Genomic DNA, 27734 nt, shown 5'->3' with positions numbered 1-27734 from the left:
CTCTGCGCTGGTGGTGCGGAGCCTGCTTGGGATTCTCTCTCTGCCCCTCCGCTGCCTGCGCTCTCTCGCTCTCAAAATAAGTCATTATTGTAAAAAATAGTACTTGAAAGGTGTGTTGCCTTCATGAATTCTTTGTATTTCTTGGAGGTGGAGGTCGCTGCCCGCAGGCCGCTGCTTTCTATTTCCTCTTAGTGGGTCCTGGAAGCCCATGAAATGAGTGGTCGTATTTTGTGTTTATGAATTCTGTGCGGGTTTCTCAGGAGAGGATCCATCATTTTCACGAAGGCATTCGTGACTCGCAGGAGGTTAAGGACCATCAGGCTAGACCAGTGGATTCTCGATCTCTACGCTGGAGCTATAGAATCAGGCACTCCAGGGTGGGGGCCCAGCAGCCTGTGTTTTAATAAGCCTTCTGGGTGATTCTCAAGCTCACTCAGGTGTGACGACCAGCGTGCTGGACACATTACGAATACACAATGCAAAAGTTCATGTTCACAGCTATGTGTGGGTGAGAAAACAAACCCCTCTCTCCCGCATGGGTCTTTCCCTCTGGCCCTGTTTGGACCTTTCCCTCTGGCCACATAGAGTCACTCAGCTCTGACATATATTCTTGTCTCATCTTGTGTTGCCTTCAACTTGACTCTTGCTCTTCCCCGTGGTTCAAACTTCATTCTCTGTCTTCTCTCCTGGTTGTCTCCTATTCATCCCTCAAAACCCTGCTCAAATACCATCACTTGTAGGAAGGCATCTGCACATCTTGGTGACGGGGCTAATTGCTCCATTCCCTTAGGGCTGTGCCCACTTTCACGTTACCCGAGATCATTATCACTTGACTTTATCAAGAGACTGTCAGGTGCTTGAAATAAAGTTCTATCTTGTGGCTTTCTGATTGTTTTCGGACACGATTTAGGCAAGACCTCCATCTTGCTGTGAGCCCACAAAAGGGAAAGATCCGAAAGTCAGGCAGGAACAAAACTCTGACACCACCAGGCCGAAGGGTTTTTCAGCAAGTTCCTTTATTTTCTACTCAAGATAACGTTAATAATTAGGTATTACCCACATTGGTTTCTCAGTCCCCCGCTGATAAGGTTTTTCTGTATTAAACTCTCAACTATGTCAGAAATTTCCGCAGAGATTCACGGCAACTTTACCGTCCCTCTGTCCCTATCTGAGAAGAGTAGACCAGAAACCTTTGCCCGTGGTAAAGCGCTATGAACATAATCTGTTTCCTACTTCTATTTCTCTTTCTTGGAGTGACCTGACATCTTTATTTATAGTCAAGATTAGTGACAATGATGAAATCCGACTATAATCTTTTCTTTCTTACTCGGGGCACTGTGAAGCAAGTTTCCACTGTTTTGGAACATATTCCAGTGTAGCTCCCATATAAAAATGTTTATGATGTAAAATAATCTATAAAGGCCTCCTTTTCTCTGCCCTAGTCCTTTGTTAAACTTTGTTAAACTTTGTTAAACTTACATAATTTATCTTATGGGCATGAATAAAACCTAGGCCTTCGCAAACCTTACTCTCCTGGAGATGGTTTTTCAAATGTATGTGTTCTCACATGAAAGGAGCATCGTCACAGGACCAAAGGCCTAGAATGCCCTGGGTCTGTGTCAACAGTGTGGTCAAGGGTCTCTAGGATGTTCTGAACTGAACCTAAAGCTTTGGGAAAGATTAGTGGCTATACGATGAAAAACCCATGTTCTGACGTCAGCGCAGTGGGTTCTAGGAAGGAAGAAACATCCTTGATCTTTTGTCAGTTTTCTCATTTGTGAGATTTTCTTTGGCGGATATGGCAGTGTTGCCTATCTTTTTATTCATGCCCACACCTTCCTCTTCCTTTTCTTCATACGTTGACAAAGAGAGTATATTTTCTCCCAATCACCATCCACCCTGTTCCATAAGAGAAGAGAAGCTAAATAGAGGGAAATAACTCCCGATGTGCAAAACAGGGGGAAAAATTACACTCTCCAGAAAAAGCAGTTTGCTCTACTTGGTCGTAGACAGAAATTAACTCACCAAAGAACAACAGGGATTCAGACCCAATTATGTCAGTAGGACTTCAGTTAACATCGTGATACGAGAACCTTCTTTAACATTCAAACTTTATGGGTACCTAGAATTCATATTAAAGGTAATATCTCTGGGTGTTGTATGGAAACCAATTTGGCAATAAATTTCATATTAAGAGAAAGAAAGAAAGAAAGAAAAAGAAAGAAGGAAAGAAAGAAAGAAAGAAAGAAAGAAAGAAAGAAAGAAAAGAAAAGAAAAGAAATGTTAGTGTTGAAATATAAAAAAAATAATAAAGGTAATATCTCTAAACTTTAGACTAATGAGCACCCACAAATGAATACAGTTGTGTCCAATGTGTGTCTGTGAATTATTTAGAAATTGTCCTGCTATTCAGGGTGAAGAGACGTAAAAATCATCGTAGATTTATGATATCCTTAACCTATTCCAAACAGTTGCCTCCATGTAGAGTTGTTTGTGGTTGTGTTGGGAGGTTAAGAGGGGTTTCTTTTGAGGGGTGGGGGCCAGAATAAAGTTGTTCTGCAGTTACAACATTCATAATTAAAATGAGCCAGAGGAAATTAGCGACATGGCTATTGTGATTTCTGGTGTTTTATGAAAAATAATTATGGCCCTTTGCCATATGTTCTTGCCTTCTTCTTACACATTGCTGTTGGGATAAGATGAGACTTGACATCAACTAATTGCTTATTTCTAATCCACAATCTTGAACTACACAGAATCTCGGGGGGGAGGGGGGGAATAGCTCTGTGGCAAAGACGTTCAGGAAAATAAGATCTCCTCTAACCTTTAGCTCTGCATATAACATAGACAAATTGTATAGCTAAATATAACCAGATGTCTATTGGTCCATGGGAAGATAGCTGCCTCTTTTTAGGATAAGAATGTGTTCTGTTCATTGCGAGGCACTCCACATCACGAAAGGTATTAGTTCTGAGTTGACCGAGGAGGAATAAATAAGGACATACCTAACTGGAGTATAATTCGGTTGCCTGGGCATTCCTCTCAGAGCATCGCAGAACCCTGCACCAACTGAGTATCTCCCAGATACTTGAATGAAGTAATGATTGCGTGGTGTTGCATGTGGCCCAACTCAGAAGTTACTCGCTCTGTACTTGAAGACTGGGGAAGAACGAGGGTTAGAACACAGATCTGTCGGAATTTATCCATTTTACTCCCCCTCGTTCTTAGCCCCCAGTTGAGGAAGCTACAGTCTGGAGATGAAGTAACCTGTCCAAGCCCACTTCACAGACGTGATGGAGGGGATTTATAAGGAGTCTGAGCGTTAGTTTCCTGCCCCATTTTTCTCCCTCTACTACATCCCCACCCCTCCTCGTGGCTGTGCAATAATAAATATGTCTCAGTGTCGGAAAGGCCCATCTGGTCTTTCTCAGATAAGGACAGTTATCTTCCAACGGGCTGATTCCCGCACATAAAACGTAACACAAAACCCAAAGTACCTTCCGCGTTGTAGACTTTTCATACGGGGCCGTCTCTACGATTTACATGGGCAATCTCGAGTTTAAGTATGAAGGCCTTTCGAGATGACCGTCGGCAAGGATCCTCTGAGAGATGTCGCACGTAGGCAATACCCACTTACGAGCAATGAAGCCATATAGCAATATCTGAAAAAATATTGCAAGACCGTATAGGTTTTGATAGGGATTTTAGATGTATTTGTAAAAAAGAAAACAGCCTCAGGACTTGTTTCATCTTCCAACACCAGCATCATGACATTAGTTTCCTCCCCTGTGTCCACGGCACCTTAACTGTTTTTGACCCATCCCATGCAGTGTTTACCTGCCCTTTTTCAGGAGCGCGTGTCCTTTAAAACCCACTCCCACATGCTTTAGGAACGCCTAACAGAATGTCTTTTCGTTGGCAGTCTCCCGTGCCTACCTGCAGCTCTCGTGTCAGTGCCCTTGCCTCGGCATTGTCATTTACTTGGTTCCAAGGGGCGAGTGTGTGTATGTATATGTTTAAAACACAGCATATATAATGTTTGTCTGACTCCTGGGGGAAATGCAGCTTAAAATAGCATTTCTATCTTTAAAATGCTTTTGTGAACAGTTCTCACTTTGCCTGTGCCTACCTTCCAAAGGTAGAGAAAGGAAAGGATGAAACTGAGTCACACATGCGACTATTTCTGTAATTTATGCACACTCAATGATGGTAGCGTCCCTCCTCCTTCTTTCCTGGTTTTGGAACAACCTTGTCGTTGGTTCAAGAATGGCTGAGGCTGCCTGTCAGCTAAATTCCTGCCTCCATTCTCTCCGTGATGCCACATACGCTGACAGCTGCCCCTTAAATAATTAGTCTCAAACACTGTTAAAGTATTTTTGGTATTTAAACATTTAAATTTTAAATATTTATTCTCTCTCTCTCTCTCAAAATAAACTTAAAAAAAGAAGAGACGTATCTATGTGAGAAAGTTCAATGTCAGCTGAGACGTGAAGAATGAGAAGACACCAGTTATAGGAAAAAAGGAGGACACAGATTGCCTCCCAAGTAAAAAGTGGGGCTTTTACCATCAGCTTTGTGATAGGAAAGATCTTGGCTAGAACTTACTAGGAAATGTAGGGGCATCTGGGTGGCTCAGGCCAGTTGTTGAGCAACTGACTTTTGATTTCAGCTCAGGTCATGATCCCAGGGTTATGGGATCAAGCCCCGCGTCGGGCTCCATACTGACCATGGAACCTGCTTGAGATTCTCTCTCTCTCTCCCTCCCTCCCTCCCTCTGCCCTCCCACATTCTCTGTCTCTCTAAAGTAAAAAAAAAATGTGGCTAGAGACGAGGTCAGAGATCCTTCAGATAATGTGGGGCCTTGAAGTCCCATTGTAAGGGGTTTGAAATTTATTTCAGATGTAGCAGGAAGCAATAGAAGCTTCTAGAGCAAGAGAGTGACATGATCTGATGTAGGCTTCAAATAAATCACTGTATTGCTATGTGGAGATTAAAGAAGGCAGGAGAAGAAACTAGAAGACCAGTTAGAGACAGGGCCTCAAATCCAGGCAAAAGATAATGGTGGCCTGGCCTAGGGTGGCTGCAGGAAAGAAATGGACTGATGTGAGATATAATTTGGATGTTGGAATCGTCACACACACTAATGGGTTGGATGATGAGAGTAAAGGAGAAGGATGTCTCAAAGATAACTCCACATTTTTAACTGGAACAGATGGATGGTAGCATCATTTATTGAGATGGTAAAAACTGGGGGAGAAGTCAGCTTTGTGTTCCCTTTTCAACATGTTATGCTTTCAACTGTGACACATTCAAGTGGAGATTTCGAACACGTTGGTGAAACTCAGAGAGGAGTTCGGGGCTGGCTCTGTCAATTGGGGATTATTCAGGTTATCCCTTCTATCTAAGACCATGGGACTAGGTAAGCATACTTAGGGATAGGGAGAAAGAGGAGAAGGAGAAGAAAAAGGGTCCTAGGACCAAGTCCTGGAGACCACCAACATTCAAATATTAGGTAGGAGTGGACAACCTGTCAAAGGAAACAAAAAAGGAAGGGCCAAAGAGGGAGGGGGAACACTAAGAAATTATGGGGTCATGGTCGCCAAGAGAAGAGAGAGGGTTTCAAAGAGGAGGGAGAGAGAGGGTTTCCAAAAGGAGGGCGTGGTCAACTGTGTCAAACACTGCTGAGAGGTGAGTTGCATTAGAATAGAACATTGCCAGCGTGCCTGGGTGGCTCGGCTGGTTAACCATCTGTCTCTTGATTTTGGCTCGGGTCACGATCCTATGGTTGTGAGACAGAGCCCTGTGTCGGGCTCTGCGGTGATAGCGTGGAGCCTGCTTGGGATTCTCTCTATCCCTTTCTCTCTCTCTGCCCCTCCCCTGCTGGTTCTCTGTCTCTCTATCTCTCTGTCTCTCTGTCTCACTTCTACATAAAGCCTCAAACAAAGAACAGAGCCATGTCTTTTGGATTTGGCCGCAAGGAATGTCATTGGTCACCTTCATGAGAACAGTTTAAGAGGAGAGGCGGAAGTAGTTGTAAGAGGGAGAAGACCGAAGAAGGTTGACTGCGCACGGCACCCTTCAAAAGTTAGGCTATGAAGTTTAGGAGAGAAATAGGGCAGCCCCTTAAGGGGAATGAGGAATCAAAGGAAGGTTTGGGGAATGATTTTCTAATGTTTGTTTTATGTTTAGAACTTACACTCCAGGTAGGGAACTGGATGTGAAACCTTTGAGGAAGAGTGACACAAGTCCACATAACAAGAGAATACGTGAAGGCACGTGTATGTCTCAACGCCTGGAGAGGGTGGAGGTAATTAACAGACTGGGATGAGGCCTGGCGCAGTGGAAAGAGCCTGGCCCGAGGCCCTGTAAGATCTGTTTAGAGTCTAACTTCCCCCCACTTACTAGCTTTGTGATCTTGAGCAAATTACAAAATGTTTCAAAGGCCGTTATTTTTTGACATCCATAAATAGGGCAAACGATGCCTACTTTATAAGGTTTGGGCAAAGATTAGATGAGGTGACGTAGGCAAAGCATTTAGTACCTAACCCAATGCCTGGTCCCTTAAGGGCCTTCATGAAAACTGTGTCCCTCTGGTTCTCCTCTCACCTTCCTTCATGACTCCAAGCTCGCTAGCAGAGAAGACACGAGGCTATTTCAAGGAAGATGAGTTCCAAGTGCATGGCAATGGGAGCCAGAGCTGTAGGCAGGAACTAAGAGATAATGCTGAGAAAGATCAACATCGAGATTCAAAGGGTACAGAGTATGGCCAAGTCCCCCTTTTACTCAGAAGGAATTCTGTGTCCTTGGGTTTTCTTATAACTGGTGTCTTTCCATCCTTCAAGTCTCAGGTGACGTTGAACCTTCTTACATAGGTATTTCATGACCACCGTGACCAAAGAACACTCCATCACCACCACATGGAGACCGTTATTCTCACCATAACCCTCCACTTGCTATCTTCAGAGAACCTTCTTATTTTATTGAATATTTGTTTATCTGTTTGCCCTATTTCTGTCCTGTTTATCCTATTTCTCTCTGTGGTCACCTTATTAGGCTGTGTACATCAAGAAAGTAGAAGTTTGTCTTTCACCACTGGAGGCCTAGATGCTGATATATTAAATATTAGTGGGAGGAAGATAAAGTTGGGAAGGAGGGAAGATAGAAGGAAAGAAGGAAGAAAGGAAGGAAAGAAGGAAGGAAGGAAGGAAGGAAGGAAGGAAGGAAGGAAGGAAAGAAGGAAGGAAGGAAAGAAGGAAGGAAGGAAAGAAGGAAGGAAGGAAGGAAGGAAGGAAGGAAGGAAAGAAGGAAGGAAGGAAGGAAAGAAGGAAGGAAGGAAGGAAGGAAGGAAGGAAGGAAGGAAGGAAGGAAGGAAGGAAGGAAATTTAAGGGCTGGGACTACATCTGTCTTACATTAGATGTGGTCCCATAGCTCCTAGTGAAATCTTGGAAATACCATAGGCACTTACATGTATGTTTGTGTGATGAATAAATATGCAGAGAATTTTCACACTGTGACAGAATAAAAAGAAACAAGTAAAAACGCAATGCAGAAGAGAAAAGATGATTCCCATGTTACTTCCAACCAAGTATATCTGAAGTGAACTCTTTGATTTTAAAAAGTAATTTTAAGACTAGAGTAAACCAGAGAGGCAGACAAGGAGAGAAAGCATCACGTGTTACCAGAGTTTGCAATTGCTTAAGGCGGTCTGACAAATAGGATTTTGCTCAGTTTCCTCCGGGGGAATCCACCCTAGGCCAGGCATTTTTAAAGATTAGACTTTGAAATAAAGGTTTGCACCTGGCAATGTACCGAGGCAGGAGACCATATCCCTTCTCTCCACTGTTCTCGGGCACAAGTGCGAGAATTTTTGAATGAGATATGAAAGCAAAGACAACGAACCCTGCAGGATAATAGTCTCTGAGGACCTTAATAACAGCCATTTTTAAAGCAAAGCCTGTGGACTCCTAAATCCATAGCTGCTCGTTTAAGATGCATTGCGATGCAGTGGACCTGCAAACACACTCCTTATCTACCTAGAGCAACAAGGCTCCAAGCCGAACAAGAGTCCCCAAATTAACTCTTGTTTGTCTTGGGCTGATGACTCTGCTGCTTTCCCAAGGACTGCAATGGCCAGAGATAGAATCGCAGAAAATAGTCACACCTTCTGTGAGTCTGTACCCAACTGCATTTCCTGAGTGAGTGAAGGACGTCTGGTGGTTAGATTAGAGTCCTTATAAGGCCAAGTTTGTGGGTCCAGTTCCTTTATACGGGTGCTTCTCAAAAAAAAAAAATCCAGTAGGAAGGGTAATTCTGTTTTGTTTTGCTAGTTTTAATGTTCAATCCATACCAGACTGATACTTTTGTACCATGCAATAAAAATGAATTACTTTTCAAACTTAGAAAAACCAGACACAAAATGCAACCCCGCGCTTTTTATTTTTAGGTTGCTATAAACGTTTTGAAAGATTTACTCTCGATTTCTGTTCTCATAATGGAGTGTGTGTGTGTGTGTGTGTGTGTGTGTGTGTACTCCAAAACCTCGAGTATTGAGAGCCTGTGTCTCACAAGTCATTTTGGATAACCAAACGAAGGGAGTTTGACTTTTGTGCACGGGTTTTTGTTTTGTTTTATGTCTTTAAAGCATCAACACCTTTCTGGGATAAGTATGTTGGACAAATTCAGTTAAAGAGTTTTAGATAGGGGCGCCTGGGTGACTCGGTTGGTTACACGTCCGACTTTGGCTTAGGTCATGATCTCACAGTTCGTGAGTCCGAGCCCCCAATCAAGTGTCAGTGTGGAGCCCTCTTCGGATCCTGTCCCCTTCTCTCTCTGCCCCTCCCCTGCTGACGCGTGCACGTTCTCATCCTCTCTCTCTCTCTCTCTCTCTCTCAAAAATAGAATAAACATTAAAAGAAATTTTAAAAGTTTTAGATATACTGCTTCTTAAATAGAGTTTACTGAACATACTTCTGCTTTTCCTGGTGAATTTCAGATCTTCATTATCAACATTAATTATTTGGCTTCACATTAAAGCAAGGTGATGCCTTCAAGGGCTAATAATATATGTAGGGCTGTTAGTCGCCACGCTGCGTAACCCCGGTCACCTATGTGTGCCCGTGGCTCCTTCTATAGCTTTCTGGTTCTCTGTCAGGTGTCACTCCTTGCCACTTTCCATGTAGCCCTCAAGGATAACTTCTCTCCTGTTTTGGATCTTTGTTCCTGACCTTTTAAGTTCTTGGAAATCAGATCACCACTCCTTCTTTTACTTTTTTCTTTTTCTTTTTTTTTTTTTTTTCCTATCAAGCGAATTTGAATTAGGTGAAAATTATCAGTGAAGAGGAACTAATGGCCTTATCATTATTCACATACTAATTGCTTTCAGAAAAGATCAGAGATTGTGCGTCTTTCATGAATTTTGTAGGGAGATGCGGTCACTTATTTTTATTCTTCCCACATCTTTTTGTCTGTTTTGTTTTGTTGCTGACTTCTCGGTTACATTCAAGATAGGGAGGCTGTCCTTTGCTGAGCTCTTTTTTAGGGACAAATAGCTCCATTTACATAGGAAGGAAAATATTTGGATACTGTTATCAATGATGTTTTGGAATAGTATCATAATCACTTGTTTGGATAAAATAAGAAGAAGGGTGTAGCCCTAACTCATTCTTGGCATCTCTCTTCTTTATTTTTCTTCTAGTAAAACTTTTATAACTTTTCCTCTTCTTCTCCGATTATCTCGTTACTTAGGGACACTGTGGATCATTCTACTTGTTGAATGAGACAGTACAAATTTAATATTCCGTAATATTGTGCTTGTCCTACTTTCCTTTAGAAACTTTTATTCTCAGTGACTTCCTGAAAGAAAGCCTCCACCCTACTTAGTGTAAGGACCTCAACTGCGTTCTTTTTTTTTTTTTATTGTTTTTTATGGTTTATTTTATTTTTGAGAGAGAGAGACAGAGTGTGAGCGGGGGAGGAGCAGAGAGAGAGGGAGACACAGAACCCGAAGCAGGATCCAGGCTCCGAGCTGTCAGCACAGAGCCCGAAGGGGGTTCAGACTGGCAAACTGTGAGATTATGACTTGAGCCGAAGTGGACGCTTAACCAACTGAGCCACCCAGGAGCCCCGGACCTCAACTACATTCTGTCTCTTCCGAACACACATCGTGGCTTCCCATCGAGCTGGGCAATTCATTGTCCCTGCTCATAAAGCAAACTCACTCCCCCCTTCTGCCATTCTTACAGTCTTCGGCCCAGTGGGAATACCTCCTTCCCTCTACCTCTCTCAGTCTTATCCATCCTTCAAGGCTCAGACCACGTCCCATGAGTTCATGAAGTCTATTTCTAGCACTTGGCCTCCACACTGATTGTCTTCTAAGAGAAACCCTTATATTAGCTATTACTTATTAAAGGCTTTTTGTGTTCTGGACACTGTTAAAAGTATTGTACAAAAATTATTCCATGTAATATTCAAAACAACCCAGCAGGTAGGTATTATTATTTAATATTTAGCAAAGCCAAAGAGATTAAAGAGTCTTTCAACTTAGGCAGCTAATAAGGGAAAGAGAAGGGGGAGACTCAAACTAGGTCTACTCAACTGCATTCTGCCATGAATTTTCCCCGGAGGCTGAGAAAGGGGACTTAGGAAAGAAGGAGGCCAGACTCTCAGAAAAGAGAAGGGAGTGCGAGATTTGAAACAGCTCTCCAGGAAACAAGATTCTCTCCGCTCCTAAAACCTCTGCGCTGTGAATGCACTGCTTGCCTTACAGCTGGCCTTCTTGATGGTCACAGTGGAGTTTTCCTCTGTGATCACACAGAATTTTAGGCTCTGTGGTCCTTTGGTGGGGGAGGCAACAAATTATTGTTTTATTGGCACCCGGTTTCTCAATGATTGGATGTTCTCTCTTATTGTATTGGAGGTATCTCTGTCCACTGCTTCAGTTCTTTTTAATAGTCTCCATATTATTAAGACCATAAGGGGCGCCTGGGTGGCGCCGTCGGTTGAGCGTCCGACTTCAGCCAGGTCACGATCTCGCGGTCCGTGAGTTCGAGCCCCGCGTCGGGCTCTGGGCTGGTGGCTCGGAGCCTGGAGCCTGTTTCCGATTCTGTGTCTCCCTCTCTCTCTGCCCCTCCCCTGTTCATGCTCTGTCTCTCTCTGTCCCAAAAATAAATAAACGTTGAAAAAAATATTTAAAAAAAAAAAAAAAAAAAAGACCCTACAATGAACTCTTGGGGTACCGAAAGCATTTTTCTGCCTTGTCTGATGGCAGGGCGAGGTTTGTTGAAACTGAAGCAACACTCCTAACACTCCTAACACTTCGTCGTGTTATTAACAGGAGAAAATAATTGGGAAAAAATTTTAGTTAATAGGAAAAACCTCAGAGGTAACATCGCCTCGTGGTTAAGAGCACAGTCCCTGGGGTCCGATAGCCTGGGTTTGAAATCTGGCCCCGTGGTTGATCAGCTGTGTGACCTTGGGCCTTTTTCCCTCTTCTTGAGTCATTGGTCTTTTTAAAGAATACCATCAAAAAAAGAAGAGAGCCTTCGTTGAATGTAGTGAGGAAGGCATTAAGTGCTCTTCTTTAGTTACATCAGAAGTGAAATACAACGACTTACAAATGCCTGTGAAAATTCCTTTTTGTCCAGATTGGCTCTCTGCTGAGACCTCCACTTGATTCTCGATGCCCGCCGCCTGCTTTTCTGTGGCCCCCGAGTCTAAGGTCCCTCTTAAGATAAATGCCATTGTGGGAGTTGTAGGCAAGTGTGGGTGTCTTCCTTCCTACCTGTCCTGTCAATGTCTCCTCCCCCCCTAGGAGTCATGCTGCCCACTCGTATTAAAAAATCTCCATTACAGCATGCCAACCTCCTTTCCAAAAAGCCTTGTGTTCCTCACCAACGCTCACCTCCGTTTTCCAGCAGCCTACCCGCGTCCTGTGGCTTGACAAATTCCCTCCCAGCCTGCCGTCCCAAGAGAACACGGACCGGCTGCATCCATACCGACGTGTCAGGCCATTGCTTAGTGTGATGTTACTGAAGGGAGAATTTCTGTTCCGGCGGCAAGGAGACTTTGCAGCAGGAGCCCTTTGTGGCCCAAACGGTTTTTGCTCACAGGGGGGTCCCAGCTGCCCAGCTGCCAAATAAGAAGTGAAAACGGTGGTCAGGATTCTATCTTCCGTTCGGAACAAATCAATCCATGCGGGTACATTTCTGATCGAAGTCAGTAGTGTCCACTTTCCAAGTGCTTTTCCCTCAACAGTTGCTTTTCCCCACCTTGTTAGGAATAGCCTCGTTCAGCTTCAATAACTACTGTCTATTACAAGCGCTGCTCGTAGCAAATGGGGCGGGGAGGGGCAGCCCAAGAGCTTCCAGAGTCGAAAGAACTCTAATTCTAATACTTAAAAGATACATGACTGTAGGCAAGTCAGTTACATTTCTCTCCACCTCGGTGCTCTCATAGGAAAAACAGAGAAAACACTTACTCCACGGGGCCAGGAGGAAGAACAAAGCGGTACCTTTGTAAGTGTTTTGTACACCGTAAAGCCCATTACTGTTCTTGTGTCATTTGTCACTCTCAACCAGCACGGTGACCCAGAGAAGAGGTGCAAGCTAGGAGCTCCCTCGTGCCCGTGCCAAGACTTTTATAGTTCAGCCACTTCCGAACCTCCAAGGGGAGCAGTTTTTATCCCAACATCTCTGAGATTTGGCCGGAAATTCCCATCAATGTTTAGTTGGTAATGTGAAGGAGTTCATTCGAAAGCACACGCTAGGTTTCCGGAGACGTACAGGCAGAGCTCTCTCTTGCGTTCCTCTTATTTTCCCACCGGGCTAAGACTAGACAAATAACCAGTCCTCAATAAATACGGGTGCATCGGTTTTACGTGTGTTTATCTTTTTGATGATACAACAAAGATGTTTACAGGTGGCATAATGGAAGTAGCAAAGATGAAAATTAGCAGACTTACGAATCACCTTCCTCTTTATGCTTGGGAAGATCGCTCATTTGTTCAAGAAGGTGTTGATGACGTCACGATCTACATGATCTTAAGGAACTATCGACTGAGCTTTGGTCTCTGCTCTAAGCGCGGGATCTAAAAATTCAGATGAACTATCATTTATATGCACGTTGATGCACAAAGCCGATTGTATTGGTCAGACCTAATTTTCTTGAACAACTAAAGGTTTGGTGTCCGTCCCCTAGGTGGGTGCTCTGAGGCAAAGTTCTGAATCAAATACAACAAGAAGAAAAGTGAAGCAAAAGAGAGAAGTGGGGAGAATTCTGTGGATGACTTGGGTCTGTTTGGTTTTGAGCCCTGATTTCTTTAGATACATTAACATCACTTTTCTCTTTTCCTGAAGAAGTGGCAAATTCAGCAGGGGCATGTTCTGCCCCGTTCTGTGACCTAAACAAAGAACAGAGATGCGTGTTTGATCAAACCCCATCCTGCAGGAAGCCCAATACCAGTTTTCCACCACGTAAGCTGGTCTCGAAATCAGGCAATTTCCTTGCAGCACAAGCCTGTTCTTTGATGGGATAGAGATAGATGCTGCTCGATCTGTTGGACTCTTTCCCTTCTTTCAACTTTGGATGTGTTTCTATCCATACCCACCCCCCCCCCCCCACCGCCACCTCGTGACTTCCAGAAATAGTGACAGGGACGTTCATTGTCCATCTACCTTACTTCTCAACATTCCGAAGTCGGCATCTAAGAGTCCGTGACTTGGTCTCACATCCCCCCTCACTTCAGAAGAGCCATTTCATTCCATTTTAGAAAGAGAGAGCAGAAAAAAAAAAAGTTTCTAGTTACACAGATCAATCCAATTGTTCGGAGCTTCAGAATGAATTTTTAAACTTGTTGAACAGAAGCATACAAATCTCTCAAAGCAAGTCAGATAATGGACAAAGGCTCCATTCATTGTGTGGGCAGAAAGGAATGCTGGTACCCGGCAGCTCTCTAAGGAATGTTCCTTTGGCTTTGACCGTTCTGTTGGGAACAAGGAGGGAAACACATATAGAAAATGAATTTCTGATGTCTCTGGCTTATAATGGCAAAATGATAAGAAAAGTTGGCTGTTTCATATAAACTGTCAGTTGCATATTCCAGGCCTCCTCTCTGAGGTCCCTCCCACACCCACAGGCCTGGCCACCGTTTAGTGAGGAGTACAAAGTGGCTGTTTATTATTATTGACTGGGGAGGCCTGTGCTCTGAAATTCATTCTGTCAACAGAATGTAAGCAAAGTTGGCATTTTAAAGCAGGGCTCTTTCAGTCGCTGGGTTTTCTCAGGATTGCTATGCAACACGATCAGTGCTGTAGTCCCCGGTTCAAGCTGAAAATGTTACACAGGAAGACATACCATGTAAAGGTCAGATTCTTCTACTATGATAATTTTCTTGATCTGTGTATATACAAATGAGGTTGAATGTGTAATCTCTTATCATAACGCTTCTCAAGGTCCTGTGGGCTTTCTACCTGTCAAGCCTAAAAATACGACGGTAGTTTAAGTGGGAAATCTTACTAATAAATGTATGACGCTATAATAAATGTGTGATGCTGTAATGCCAAGGTGAACTTAATGTGCATTGTCAAGAAGATGCTCTCCTATGATAGAATCCCATTAACGTGCTGGTGCTGCAGACCGAGTACAACCTTGTTTATTAGTCTCTCCATGCTTTTATGGTCAGAATCAACTCTACAGATTACTTATGTGCACGGAAAATATGACTTAGCCCATAGTGTAATGAAATGATCGGCCCTGGGGTGCACTTTGTCATGGAATTTTATTTCTTATCACTTCCAGAAAACACTCTCTTTTGTCTGCGGACTAGTGGATGTAACTTAGGAAACGTGTAAAGTTGCAGATATATAATGTTCCAATTTATAACGTCCAGGAATAAATTGATTGTACCTAATAAGATGCCCACTTCCGATCTCCATAATAACACGAAGAGATAATACAGCAAGAAGAGGAAGTTGGGGACGCATCGTCTTGTTAGTTGACCCAGTTCAAGTGTCTTGTGAACGAATCATTTTTTACACTCCTCCCAAATCACATTTAGCCGATCTCTTTCGCTTGGTAACTCTGTGCATGTTCTTCTTCCTGCCGTCTCGTAGGACCTCCAAGGAGAAATCGAAGCTCACACAGATATCTATCACAACCTGGATGAAAATGGCCAGAAAGTCCTGAGATCCCTGGAAGGTTCTGATGATGCGGCCCTGTTGCAAAGACGTTTGGATACCATGAACTTCAAGTGGAGTGAGCTTCGGAAGAAGTCTCTCAACATTAGGTAGGAGCACATCAGGGGTAAAAAAAAAAAAAAAAAAAAAGCCAGAAATGAATTGAAATGGGGAGACTGGCCTCATTTTCCTAACTCGAGTAGCTAATATCTCATATGTTTATGTAAATCACCCATTTTCGGAATGATTCATTTTATTTTGAATAAATGAATCATTCATTTGCTTGGTACGGAGCCGATTGATACTTGAGGGTTCAGATCAGATTAGAATGGTGAGGTTTTATAACCATGGAAGAGATGCATATTAAGACATTAGAGTGAGTTTAAATGAGGAACACAGCTATCCTAATTTGATAGAGTTCTCTCTTGGCTTACTACAGGATTATACAAAAAGTGAGAAAATTAGCGTGTGTTTATCGTGTAATTCTTGGGCTTTACTCTAAATGCATAACAGAGGACATCCCTTAAATACCAGAATGCCTTGTAATTAACACTTTAGAGGAGACCTCTCCATAGCTCCTGCCGCTAGGGAGGAATTGTAGACACTTCTGGTCTTCCGCTCCCTCTCACATTTTCTCGCCACATCCTCCGTAGCCTAAGCCTTTAGTTGTTCTGCACTCTCCCCTTTTGCACAGTTGCCCATTCTCCTGAGAAGCTGGTGGACGCACCTCAGTGTTGTTGGAAAGAGCACAGAGGGGAGCTCTTGCTACACCCATTGTGAGACAGTTCAGTGGCAGCGCAAAAAGAGGGGACAGTTAAGTGCGACGCCCCGTGTCGCATAAATGACACGGGAAATGCAAGGAGCGCTAGTTAGGTTTCCTGCTTTCTGATCACTTGTGTGTCCCAATTTCACATGTCTTTATACAAATATTTTGTGCTTTCTTCTGTGTCTGGAAGAGGGGTGGTAGCAGAGGGTGGCAGAGGGAGACGAACGGACTTGACGGTAGATGGAAGGGAATGTGCTAAGCCCTGGCAGGAGGTGCTACCCCTAGGTTGTGAGATGACAGAGCGGAGATTTCTTTTTCTCCTTTATAGTTCTTCTCAATCGGCCAAACTTTGGACAGACAGCCTATTTGCTTCTCTAACGAGGGGAAATTTCCCCGAGGTTTAGTCATTCAAAAGCGCTCTCGTAAAATCCTGTACTTATAATGCGAAACGCTTCTAATGACAGCAGCCAACACCCAGTGCGTCACATATCACGCGGCGTCCTGGGCACTTTCTATTTCTTGACCCGTTGAATGCTCTCAGCAGCGCTAAGTGATAGACTTTGTTCTTATCCTGTCTTTGTATCTGAAGAAAGTGCGGTCGGTCCAGAGGGGCTAAATAATTTTCCTAAGGTCATTTAGTTAGTAAGTGACAGATCCAAGATCAAAGACAGGGCATCGGGCTCCAGAGTCTGAGCTTTTTACCATCAGTGTAGTAATACCGTGAGGTATAAAGCAGAAAGGAAAAGGTAAGCCTCACCTAACTGTTGCACATAAATACGTAATAATTTAAAGGATGGAATAGGGCAACAGATATTTCTAGGAGTAGGAAAGGATTTATTTTCAAGTTTATTTATTTATGTTCAGAGGGAGAGAGAGAGAAAGCGAGAATGGGGTAGGGGCAGAGAGAGAGAGGTAGAGAGAGAGAATCCCAAGCAGGCTCCATACTTTTCAGTGCAGAGCCCGAGGCAGGGCTCAAACTCACAAACGGAGATCACGGCCTGAACTGAAATCACGAGTCAGACGCTTAACCTCAGCCACCCAGGCGCCCCAGGATTTATTTGTATTCATAAGGTTTCCCCCCCCCCAAGATTGTGCCCCAGCCTCTAAGACACTCATTTTGATCTCCCGCTTCGGTCCGTGAAGTTTGTATCGATGTATTGAGGCAGAGTCGGGAACAACAGTGGGCAGTGGCATTTTCAAAGACAGCGAGACTCCATTCTCCGTCTGCCCCTTAGACTCGAGGAGAGGTCAGTGTGTGTAATGACAAAGGCCACTTTCATAACATCTATCATTAAAAGGGAATGAAATACGTGAAATGGGGAAGATATTGGTAGATAAAGTAAAAGGAAAGAAAGTTACTCTTTTTCACAGGAAGGAAAAAGAAAGGTGCTCTAATTGTTCTGAACATCACTCAGTGCCTTTTCTCTCCTTCGTGTGAACTTGATGAAATAAAAGGAGAATCGAAAGCGGCAAAGAGCGTGTCGGCCAAAATATGGGCTCTTCATTCTCAGCAATTTCCCATATGCCAGGCACTGCAGTTTAATTCTTGCTGTCATTAATCAAGGAGGAAACAGTTACCTTGGCTTATCGAAGGTGCTGCGAGTTCTAGAATTTACATATTCACATCAATGGTTTTGTGTTATGAACACTCACAAAAAACGAAGAAACAATTGATCACGTCAAAGTGATTCGGTCTCTTTCCTGACCCTTGGTTGAAATAAGGGTATCAGTCCGTCCATCCTGAATGGCAGGGTTCAGTGAAAGCAACCCAGCAGAGGCAGTAATTTGGGATGGTTATGAAGTCGGATAGATGAATGCTAGAAGAGTTAGACACAGAACCATTCATGACACTTATAAGCCGGCTTTGTGAATCTAGTCGGTTCCTCCATCAGCATTATTTTAGAGTGAAAAGTCGCCACAACTCAAAAATAGTTCCAAAGATACCCTGGAAAAACAGCCCCTGTATTTGCCCAAGCGGCAACACAGTCTCCTACCAAAAACATTACCGTCAGTTCGTTGTTTTATGAGGGATTCCGAGAGCCATTTTTCCATTTCCGAAGAGAGAAACGTTAGTATCTAACTACACAGGTGCGCGTTTTTTTAGGTTTTTATTTAAATTCCAGTTAGCATAGCGGGTGGTGCTAGTTTCAGGTGTGCACCACGGTGACTCGACACTTCCATGCATCACCCGTGGCTCATCCCAACAAGGGTGTTCCCGAATCCCCATCACCAGTGTGGAATCCAAATGAGTTTGCAGCGTCCGTTTGCATTCCCTTGGCTCATAAGAGGTACCCTTGTGCCCGGATCCCAGTCCTTATCATGTCCCTTTCCCTCCCTGTATCTTCCTTCTGCCCTGTGTCTTTTCTCTTCCTGTGATCACGATTCTTACGGAAGTCTCCATCATGACACTCTATTGATCGATTTGTCTGTGTGCCTTTACACGCTGATACCATCCGTCACACATTGACAAAAATATCCTTCCTCGGACATTTCTATCACGTTATTCCCGTGCTCAAGAACTTCAGTCTTGCAGGTGCCCGTATTTTACTCATTCATTCATTTTTTTTTTTCATTCAACAAATATTTCCCGAGTCTTTTCCGTGTACTTGGCACTCTTCTAGGCACTGAAGGTACGACTGATCGAAACAGGCCAGAGAAAAGTCATTGCGCTCGTGACATTTATGTCTCGTTGCCAGAATCTGGTAGACCCTCCGCTCTACCAACGATGCCCGATAAGACCCTGACAGTCCCTTCCTTTCCTCTTCTTCCCCTGCCTCCCACTTCCTTCCTCCCCAAGCAGCAATGTAGTTATTCCCCAGCGTGGAGAATGGCTCCTCTCAGCCAAGAAGATGCTGCTGTTTAACCCCGTTCCTGCTCTCCACCAATTTTTTCCCTCGCTCATAGGCCCAGGGACATTTGCTGTTCCTCACACTTAGAACAGACCCCTGCTCTCAGCCTCCACATTTTCATCCAGACCTCATAATGAATATTTCCCTCTCTGACCGTTCCTTTACGACCAGGTCGTCCCTGCGCTGTTCTCCTTTGTGCTAAATGGCACGTTCCTTTAAGTATTCTTGAGTTGTTTGATAGGGCTCTGCTTGATGCTTCCAGCTAAATTAGATAAATAGGAAAACTCCAAGCTCTACTGTTTGGCAGGGGGTGGCGGGGGGGATACTTGGAGAAGGATAGGTATTAACCCTCCTTTCCATATTTGGTAGAATTCACCTGTGACCAGAATTCACCTAGTCCTGGACTTTGTTGGGAGTTTTTTGATTACTGATTCCACTTCATTACTAGGAATTGGTCTGTTCACATTTTCTATTTCTTCTCAATTCAGTCTTGGAATATTGTATGCTTCTAGGACTTTGTCCATTTCTTCTCGATTGTCCAGTTCATTGACATATAATTTCTGTAGTCATCTTTTGTAATCAATCCTTTATATTTCTGTGATGTCCGTTGCAACTTCTCTTTCATTTCTGATTTTGTCTGAGTCCTCCTTTTTTTTTTTGTGATCGTGGTAAGTCTCCTGCCAGGTAAGTATTGAGTCCTCCTTCTTTTTTGTGTGTGGAGTCTGACTAAAGGTTGATCAATTTTGTTTGTCCTTTGACAAAAGCAGCTCTTAGGCTCGTCGGGATTTTCTCTTGTTTTCAAGGGTCTATTTCGTTCACCCCTGCCCTGCCCGTTAGTATTTCCTACCTTCTAGTAACTTTGAGCTTCGTTTGTTCTTTTACTACTTCCTTTCAGTGTCCGATCAAGTTGTTGATTTGAGAGTCTTCTTGCTTCTTGAGGTAGGCCTGGATCCCTATAAACATCCCTCTTAGAACCGCTTTTGCTGCGTTCCAAAGCTTTTGAACCAATGTGTTTTCATTTTCATTTGTCCTCACTTTCATTTGGCTTCCTCTGTGATTTTTTCATTGACCTATTTGTTGTTTAATATGTTGTGTAGCCTCCACGTGTTTGTGTTTCTTGCAACTGTTTCCTTGGGACTGACGTCTAGTTTCATCCTGTGGTGGTCAGAAAAGATGTTTGATATGATTTTGGTCTTCTAAAATTTATTAAAACTTGTTTTGTAGGTTATCACGTGATCTATCCTGGAGACTTTTCATGTACACTTGAAAAAGAATGTGTATTCTGCTGTTTGGGGGTAGAATGTTCTGTATGTATCTGTTAAATCCATCTGGTCTAATGTGTCGTTCAAAGCTACTGTTTCCTTATTGACTTTCTGTCTAGATAATCTATCCAAGCTCTAAATGAGTTGGTGAGGTAGAGTAAAAAGAGTCCCGGACCAGCATTTGGGCGACCTACCTTCTCTTCCAGCTCTGTTACTAACTTCCTAGCATATAGTCTCGAACATGTCACTTAACTGCTTCCGACTTCAATATTCTGCCTCACTGAAATGAGAAAATTTGATCAGAGACATGGATAGACTCTTCAATTTCCCTAGCAATTCTACAAATCTATTATTTTTATTTCTGCAGTTACTTTTGATGAACCTAGGCAAATTATTGACATTTTCTACATTGGTTTTCTTATATTTTAAATAGAACTGATTAAGTTCAAAGATATGGTGTAAGAGAAAGCAAATAAGATGTCTTGGAGACAAATGAATACTTTAATTGAAATTGTATAATACCATCTCATAAATTAGTTCAAGGAAAGTATACGCCATCTGTTCCATATGCATTATCACGTCGCATTTTATCCAAGAAGTATAAGAAGAGAAGTAAACACTCAGAGATAGTTGAGTGCCATAGAACGAAAGAAAATACTAACTGTTTTAGGTGGGAGAAAAATAAAATAAAAAATTTTTACTTGCATGCATACATACATGTATGTGCACGTTTTCTCTCTCTCTCTCTCTCTCTCTCTCTCTCTCTCTCTCTCACACACACACACACACACACACACAGTTATTGATGACAGTATCCAACACCTGAATTGTGATTAGTCAAAGAAGTGTTTCTCATTCTAGAATATTCTGTATCCACAACCTTGCATTTTAATTTTGAAAATATTAATAATTTGGGAAGTGGTCAGGTGACTGTTTTTTCCTTAAGAACTACATATGAAGATGTCCGTTCATTCCGTCACCAGATTATATTGTCAAGGTTATTGTATATACTATTAACTATGAGAAGCACATTGGTTATCAATGTAATTTCAGCAAAATTTACATTCTGCGAGGTTTTTTTTGACTTGGGAGAAAAACTTGTAAATGTTAGATACGAATACTCACTCTTATGGAATTCTGAATGCTAATTTGAAAGGCGAGAATGCCAACATTATATAGTCCACCGCAGCAATAAAGCTCTTAGAGAGTCCTCGGCGCTAAAAGGTAGAAGAGTTCAGAGGTTTTTCTATAATGGAGAATAAAGAAAGAGCAAAAGGTAGCATAGTCTTTCTACTTTTGAGAAAAAATGCAACTTGGACATGGACTATTCCTGACCTTCTTCCTCTTAGTCTTGAAATGTTAATTATGTGTGAACGTTGGAGTTCATGGCCAAACTGGACCAAAAAGAAACAAGAAAGTTTACTTCTCTTTGAGTGTAATTCTCTCTCTTCATTTAAAGTTCCACAGCTCCCGTTTTATGTCTATGATTCCTTATTATTTCTGCCTTCTGACCTTTTCTTTCTATACGCTTAAGTGCTATCTGATTACACAAGGGTACCCAAGATACACAGGGGTACATCATTAGTTTTATAAAGGAAGTCAAAGCCCGCGGGTGGCTCCGTCAGTGAAGCATCTGAATCTGCATTTTAGCTCAGGTCATGATCTCATGGTCCATGAGATTGAGTCCCACATCGGGCTCTGCACTGACAAGACAGATCCTGCTTGTGATTCTTTCTCCTCTCTCTCTCTGCCCCCTGCCCCCTACTCATGCACACACGCCCTGTGTCTCTCTCTCAAAATAAATAAACAGTTTTTTTTAAATAAAGAAAGTCAAAGTGAAAAATGAATCCAATGTAACACATTTTTCTTTAAGAATACATGCCTTTCAGGGGCGCCTGGGGGGCTCAGTCGGTTAAGCGTCCGACTTCGGCTCGGGCCATGATCTCACAGTTCATGAGTTCGAGCCCCGTGTCAGGCTCCGTGCTGACAGCTCGGAGCCCGGAGCCTGTTTTGGATTCTGTGTCTCCCTCTCTCTCTGCCCCTCACCCGCTCACACTCTGTCTCTGTCTCTCTCTGTCTCTCTCTCTCAAAAGTAAACAATCATTAAAAAGAATCCATGCCTTTCAGAGTAAAGTTTTGTTAAGAATTTCCAACTAGGCATCAACGCAATCATACTTGAAATATTTGTGTCTAGAGAAATAACAATCACTTGAGCAGCCCCTATAATTCTTAGTACGCTGATACTGAAGACTTCCTTAAAGACGAGCATTACATCCCAACACACCTAAAGGTTCTGCATTTTACCCAAACCTTCCAAATGGTGGAAGTTATCTGTTTATTAAAGACCAACATGTGCCTTGTTAAAAGCTAGTAGCCCCTAAGCTCTTGTCTTCACTAATAAAGATTAATAGAAAATGGTTGAAGCTTAAGCATGCCCCTTCAAACCTCCACTTTTATTTTCTGTTGAGTAGGTAGAGGTAAATAGAGTATATTTGCTAATTGGCAGGAAATCTTTTGGCTCGGGGATCCAAGCATTTGGTGAAAACCACTGAGGTTAAAGATTTCTTCACATTAGGAGAGTTTGCAATTTCTACTTCCCGTGTCTAAACACAATAGCTCCAGCTACAAGCTTCAGCTGCCGTCTTTGAGCCTTTGCATCTCAGTTTGCACATTTGCAAAACAAGAGGCTTGGCGAGAATTTCTCAGGTTCCTTCCAGCCCTAACAGCCTAGGATAAAACCTGGAAGGGGGAAAAAGAAAGAGTCATTACAAATAGAAAGAAACAGTTTCCGAAGAGACATTCCCAATACAAACGTAGGTTAATCACTTAGAACTACTTGGTATGCAATCTCGAAAATCAAAACAGGGCAGCTGCTTTCAGCGATTGCGCTAGAAATGTGTCTCGAAAACCCTTCACAAGCTTAGCATGGCCACAGAAAATGTTTTGTGAGCTCTTGGTGTGTCATTGCATTTAGATCGCCTTCAAAATCATGTCACTGACAAATGCCACCTTTGCCCTGTGGAGACCAAGAAGTAACGTGTAGGACGTGCAGGAACTACTTTAAGAAACTCTTTCTAAAATGCGGCGCCCGGGTGGCTCAGTCGGTTGAGCGTCCGACTTCGGCTCAGGTCATGATCTCACAGTCTGTGAGTTCGAGCCCCACGTCGGGCTCTGTGCTGACAGCTCAGAGCCTGGAGCCTGCTTCGGATTCTGTCTCTCCCCTCTCTCTCTGCCCCTCCCCCGCTCATGCTCTGTCTCTCTCTGTCTTAAAAATAAATAAAACATTAAAAAAAGAAAAGTTCTTTCTTAAAGAATGGCCCTGGAGTTCACCTGCTGAGTTGTGAAGGCTCTCTTTAAAAGTACAGAAAGTCTGGAGGTGGAACCTGGGAGTCTATACCTGAAACAAGCTACTCACGTGGTTTTTATGCACCCTGAGGTTTGAGAACTATGGCTTTAATTGGATACGTTCATAAGCGTGGTTTTCATACAGGAGCCATAATCTGACTGCTTTTCTCCTCTCCCTCCTTTACCCAGCATCCCTTGTCCTTTATGAAACTTTTGGTTGCATTTGTGTCACCGCTCTCCAGCCCCAGCAAGGGAAAGAAACAGTCATTTGATACGGAGTGAAGGTGATCAGACGTTCCCAAATGTTAGACCTAACTCCCGCACTCTAGATACACGGCAGCCTTTTCTCACCCCATCGCAGGTCCTTTTTCCCCTCCTCCATTAACTGCCTTGACTGTCCTGCGTGTCCGGGCTCTTAACCATCTCCCCATCTCATGCCCTGAAGCTCCTCTTAGATCCTTTAGAAGTAAATTCGCTGGGTCCCAGAGCTATTTTTTCCCCTGGGGACACAAAGGATTTCATTGACCTGTTAATGATTAGTCAGCACCATTGAACCTAGACCCTGGTTGTAGCCCCGCCTTATGTAAATGAAGCAGCCCCTGGGGGCCTCTGGTGGTGCCATGGCTGGCTCTTCAGCGACTTTATCCTCCTCCAGACCTCTCCACCGGGGGGATATTTTATTTCCTCTACCAGACAGAGGGAGCAGGCATTAGGCCTCCTACATTCTTCCTCACCTTCCCCTCTTCCTACTCCCAAGGCCTTATTGGGACCTAGCGACACTCAGTACTGCTTTATTTCATCAGAGCCTCTTCTTTTCCATGCCGCGCTCCCACGTCTGGACTGTACCTCCCTCCACCTACCTCCCCACACGCCCTGCTTGACCGCTTCGCTCCCCCTTCAAGGGGACCAGGCTGCAAATTCCAGACACCCCAGGGCGTCCCTGTAAGCAGTGGTCATCGTGTGCCATTGAACAGCAAAAATCTTGCCTAGGGAATTCTCGCTTGGGCTTCTCATGGAAAAGCAATCATTGAAAGAGAAAGGGAAGAGAAACGGAAAAGGACTCACCTCTACCCCTATATGCAGTCTGCACTATTATATTTAATTCATGGCATTTATGGTATTTGGTGATTTGTTTATTAGATAATAATGCCCTTAGAGTCTTGAACCACTTAATTTCTCTGATGGAAAGGCCTTCCTGTTTTTCCAGGCACAATGTTTACATTGCTCATAATAGAAAGACGGTTCTGACCCTTTGGAGAAGTAGAAAGCTGAAGGAATAAACCACCTCTAAATCTACCTCTGGGAGACAAACGGGTTGGCATTCCAGAATTTTTTCACGCCGGAGTCAAGTGTGTGTACAAAAATAGATAAACATACACAAACGTTTTAGAAAAATCGATTGTAGACATTTTTGTAACCTACTTTCTCCCTCAGCAACTGACGGGGTGATCTTTTCCATATCCCCTAATATATGCTGATGTCATCGCATTGGACAACGCATAGGATGCATAGGCTGTGGACATTGCATTGTAAGACTTAACCGTTATATATGTAATCTCTTCCCTAGTATGGGATATTTAAGTTGTTCCTACCTTGTGTCAATCCTAAGTGATGCTGCAAATAACACTTTTCTACCTATATCTTTGCATGATTTTCCAGTTACTTCCCTAGTACGCGATTTTGGCATTTAAGCTTGTGGGTCATTGTATCTGCACATTTTAAAGACTTGTAAGTATCGTCCTTCCTAAAGAAAATGATCCCTCGGCAAGTTTGGAACAATTTAATTTCAGTACATAGCCACTATTTGGTGATTCTGTTTGACTAAGACCAGCAGGAGAATTGTATTTGAAATGTCAGGCTAAGTTATCAAACAGCAAAGGGAAATGTTTTTCTACCTCGTTGCTTTACACTTCAATCTTGGCAGCGTTGGAGACTATATTATGCTTGTGTTATAGACAGCATTAATTTTTATGAATTAATTAGTAATTGCTGATAATATATGAGTAATGCAGCCTAATTCTTGATTTACCTGAGGATAGAGCTTTGTTAACATTCCTCGCTTCTTCTTTGTTTCCTGGATGATGATTTATTTGGTTAATTTAGCTTCTCATCCTCAAGTGAAATGTGGGTTTTATAGCACAGATCGTTCATTTGTATATTCTTAAATGGCTTCTATGGCTTAACATGTTCTAAATACAGTTGATGGTAAAGCACTCATTCTCCTGCCTAAATCATTCATGTTCAGGGCAGGCTTTCAGGCAAATGTCTGATTTTACTTTTCCACGTGAGTTGTTGTCTCGGTACATTTTACACAGAGGAAACAAAGCGGAAAATGTTGAAACTTGGTGAAAACAAATCCCAGGTGCACGCGAATAAAGAAGGGTGGAGGAAAAGGAGAAGCATATGGGAAGAGGAGCAGAAAGGAACAGATGCCAGATGGAAGGAGTCAATGGAAGAGGCTGCCTAGGGTATAGAAATGGAAAAGTCAAAATGTGGGGAGAGACCTTTCCATTTCTCAAAGCCGAAAGAATTCCAGTACGAGCATGAGTCACTTGAAAACCGAGTGGTTTATATTAGTCACTGGGAGCAAAATTTTTTCTACCAGAAACATTAAGAATCATTGACTGCAACGCTGTGGAAAAGCAATCCATTCCGGTGTATATTTCATGCCGAAAGTCTCAGCATTCTGCATGTGGCAATAAATGTACAGCTAAACACTGTCTTCCCTCAAAATTGCCCTCAAAATGCCCCCATTATGGTTCGCAAAAGCACAGAGCTAGATTTTTATTGAGGACTGCTGTATGGTTCACAGTGGGTTTATGTACTATGGAACTAACCAAACCACTGTGCCTTTAATGGGATTATTGAAATCGTTGGTTACCATTCTAGATATTTTGACCTCCTTTGTTCCTGCTGTTCTTCAGGTCTCATTTGGAAGCCAGTTCTGACCAGTGGAAGCGTCTGCACCTCTCTCTTCAGGAGCTTCTGGTGTGGCTACAGCTGAAAGATGACGAGTTAAGCCGGCAGGCACCGATGGGAGGCGATTTTCCAGCAGTTCAGAAGCAGAATGATGTACACAGGGTAGGACATTTTTAAGACTAGTGCCTTGCACAGAGTGAGCATTCAGGGACTCTCTTAAAATGAGTTTGGGTGGACACTGAGCTGACTAGAAATTGTTTTCACTCTGCCGATCCAGGAGTCAATTATAAATAATCCAAGCCATTATTATTTTAAATGTCAAAAGCACCCACATTAACAATATCCTTTAAGAAATTGCCCATCTCTGTTAGCGATTTTTAAAAACATTGTGTTAGGGAAAACATTAAACATATACAAAGGAGGCAGAATCCTCTAGTAAACAGCTACGAATCCATCAAGACTTCAAACAGTTATCAGCTCATGCCCGATCTTACTTCTTCTAGACCTCTACCGGTTCTCTATTATTTTGAGATAAATATCAAGCGTGGATCGTCTAACTCATAAACAACTGAGAAAGTATCTCAAAAGATAAGTTTCCACTCTTTAAATGTGACCACATTGCTACTATAATGCGTTTTAAATTTTATTCGAATGACTATCGGGCATTACTCAAATTTCCACTCTTAACATATATGTGTCTCAAATGTTTTAACATGTTTTTTGTTTCAATAAGAATTAAAATAAGCTTCACACATTGCCTGTGGCCAATTTGTCTCTGAAACACATTTTTTAAAACTTTTATTTTTGAAATAACTATAGATTGCCAGTGAGTTACAAAAATAGTACAGTTTCCCTCTCCGCTTCACCCAGTTCGCTCTAACGGTTGCACCTTGCATAACTATACGACAATAAATACGGCTATGTCAACAGACAACATAAAAAACGTACAGTTGCAGCACAACTCGATTCACACTAGCTACCTTTCCAGCACACAGTAGCCGGTTGTGCCCAGTGGCCACCATATTGAACAGTGCAGTTCAATAGGCTTGATCCTATTCAGGCTTGACACTTTTGGGAAGAATGCTTCAGAGATGGTAGTGTACTCCTCCATCATCAGGAGGTATGTAAGGTCTTGTTTTCTCTTTTGTGTGTGTGATTTGGGCAGCTGTCCATGACCAATGGCTGGAGTTGGAATGTGATAATTACCTATTTCTATCATTTCTTCTTCGTTGATTAGCCAGAATATTCCTACGGGGCGGGGGCGGGGGGGGCGGAGTTCATTCATCTACTCTTTGGGCACGCAGTATGCAGTTCATATATGAGAGACAGGATACTTTACCAGCCTTCAGAATAGCAAGTTATTCATTCACTAGCATCCTCCAACAGTGATTGATTGTTTCTCACTGTTTTTGTTTTCTTTTG

At 42.9% G+C, this 27734-nt stretch overlaps 1 protein-coding gene across 13 annotated transcripts in view; it reads left to right on the top strand.

The window, feature by feature from the left end:
- Positions 1–27734, top strand: part of DMD (dystrophin) — a 2127700-nt gene that overhangs the window by 1742142 nt on the left and 357824 nt on the right. For 11 of the 13 annotated variants that reach the window (XM_045472664.1, XM_045472669.1, XM_045472671.1 and 8 more), the window contains 2 exons: positions 15109–15281; positions 26318–26474. In XM_045472664.1, the coding sequence (XP_045328620.1) occupies positions 15109–15281; positions 26318–26474 (330 nt within the window). Of the gene's footprint in view, positions 1–14252; positions 14360–15108; positions 15282–26317; positions 26475–27734 lie in introns of those variants that run through there. The other 2 variants (XM_045472676.1, XM_045472677.1) reach the window with 2 other exon arrangements.

Source organism: Leopardus geoffroyi, chromosome X, assembly GCF_018350155.1.
Source record: "Leopardus geoffroyi isolate Oge1 chromosome X, O.geoffroyi_Oge1_pat1.0, whole genome shotgun sequence".
NCBI classification, from domain to species: domain Eukaryota; kingdom Metazoa; phylum Chordata; class Mammalia; order Carnivora; family Felidae; genus Leopardus; species Leopardus geoffroyi.
This window is presented reverse-complemented; position numbering and strand designations above follow the sequence as displayed.